At 49.0% G+C, this 1,803-nt stretch overlaps 1 protein-coding gene across 2 annotated transcripts in view; it reads left to right on the top strand.

Moving 5' to 3' along the window:
• Nucleotides 1-400: 400 nt before the first annotated feature.
• Nucleotides 401-1,803, top strand: part of LOC113819337 (integrator complex subunit 11) — a gene marked incomplete at its 5' end in the record, with an annotated part of 28,687 nt that continues 27,284 nt past the window's right edge. For both annotated transcript variants that reach the window (XM_070116590.1, XM_070116589.1), the window contains 1 exon segment: nt 401-477. In XM_070116590.1, the coding sequence (XP_069972691.1) occupies nt 401-477 (77 nt within the window).

The raw sequence follows: 1,803 nt of genomic DNA, 5'->3' as shown, positions 1-1,803 counted from the left end.
CTTATTGACGTAAAACATTTACTTATACATTTACTTATTGACGTAAAACATTTACTTATTGACGTAAAACATTTACTTATTGACGTAAAACATTTACTTATTGACGTAAAACATTTACTTATTGACGTAAAACATTTACTTAACGACTTACTTATTCCGTAAATCCACAGCCTCTCTCACTCACGTTTTTCCTCCTTCTCCCCCCCCCCCCCAGATGGCCGCACAAGAATCATGAGGGTACGTTCCTCCACCCCTGGCTTCCCGTCCTCCTCTTCTTCCGCCCCTCCTTCGTCGTCGTCGCCGCCGCCTTCGTCGTCGTCGTCGTGGTGGTCCTCGTCGTCTAAGTCGTCCAAGTCGTCCAAGTCGTCCTCCTCCTCCTCCCCTTCCTCCTCCTCTTCCTCCGCCTCCGCCACGCCCACCTGCCTGGCTAGGTTGAACGTGTATTTGAGCCCGCCCGTACGGTACGTCGCCGCCTTGGTGAGTGCATGTGAGCCTGTCGCTGCTGTGGTTGCCGCCTGCTAGACGTGGCACTCGGGAAGCGTGCGGGGCCGTGTCTTCCCGGGTGGCCTTCCCCCCCCCCCTCTCCCTCCCTTGGCCCTCCCTCCCTCCCTTGATTAAGCCTTTTTTGTTATGTTTTTTTTTTATTTGTATTTTTAGTTTTTTTTTTTCTTTTTTTTCTTTTTAGTTTTTTAGTTTTTTTTCTTTCTTTTTCTGTTCTCTCTCTTTTTTTTTTTTCTTTATTTGTCTCTCTTTCTGTCTTTTTCATCTCTCCTATTTTCTTTTCTTCTCATCTCTATTTTCTACTCCTTTTGTCCCTATCCGTGTTTCTCCCGTCATCTTTATTCTCTCTTATCCTCGCTCCTCTCCCCTCTCCTCCCCTCACCTTCTTCCTTCACCCCATTCCTATCGGCAGTCTTCCCTCTCCCCTTTTCCTCTCCCCTCTCCCTCTTTCTCTCGCCTCTCCCTTCTTTCTCTCCCCTCTCCCCTCTTTCCTTGCATTCGTTCGCCCCTTCCTGTCTCTTCCCTCCCTCTCCCCTCTCACACCTTTCTCCCTTCGTCCCATATTGGTGTCTCCCTCTCCCCTCTCTCGCCTGTGTGCCCACTCTTCTCCCTCTCCACTCTCTCGTTCCGTGATGTTCCACTCCCCTCTCTCTCCCCTCTATTGCATCTGTGCCCTCCTCCCCTCTCTCTTCCCTCTCCCCTCTCTCGTCCCATTTTGATGTACCTCTTTCCCCTCTCTCGCCTCTCTCCCCTCTCGTCCGTCTCGCGCTTCTTTTCCCTCTCTCCTCTTCTCTTTCTTCCCTCTCTCTTCTAACTCCCCTCTCTCCTCTTTCTCTTTCCCCTCTCTCTCATCTCCCACTCCCCTCTCTCTCCTGTCTCTTCTCTCACTCCCCTCTCTCCTCTTTATCCCCTCGGGCCCTTCCTGTCGCCTGTGTCTCCCCTCTTCCTCCCCTCTTCCCTCCCTCTTCCTCCCCTCGCGCCCCGAATGACAACCCCCCCCCCCGACCCCGTTTATTTGCATTGTTCATCCGCTGCAACTGCCTCCTGCAATGACGCAACGCTGGCCATGTGTGATGTTTATGTTACCTTGCATTTGCAGGTTTTTTGTGCTATTTACCCGGTTATTGATTTTTGTTTTGTCTTGTTTTGTTTTGTTTTTATTTTTTTCTGGTTATTTGTGTGTTCGGTTGTTTTTTTTTTCTGGGGTTTACATCCATGCAGGGTTTTTGTCCTATTTGTGTGTGTGATTTATTTACTCGGTTATTGATTTTTTGTTTGTTTAGTTTTGTTTATTTGTTGTTG

The sequence above is a fragment of the Penaeus vannamei genome, chromosome 39 (genome assembly GCF_042767895.1).
Source record: "Penaeus vannamei isolate JL-2024 chromosome 39, ASM4276789v1, whole genome shotgun sequence".
Taxonomy (NCBI): domain Eukaryota; kingdom Metazoa; phylum Arthropoda; class Malacostraca; order Decapoda; family Penaeidae; genus Penaeus; species Penaeus vannamei.
The sequence above is the reverse complement of the archived record's forward strand: the minus strand, read 5'-3'. Positions and strand labels throughout refer to the sequence as shown.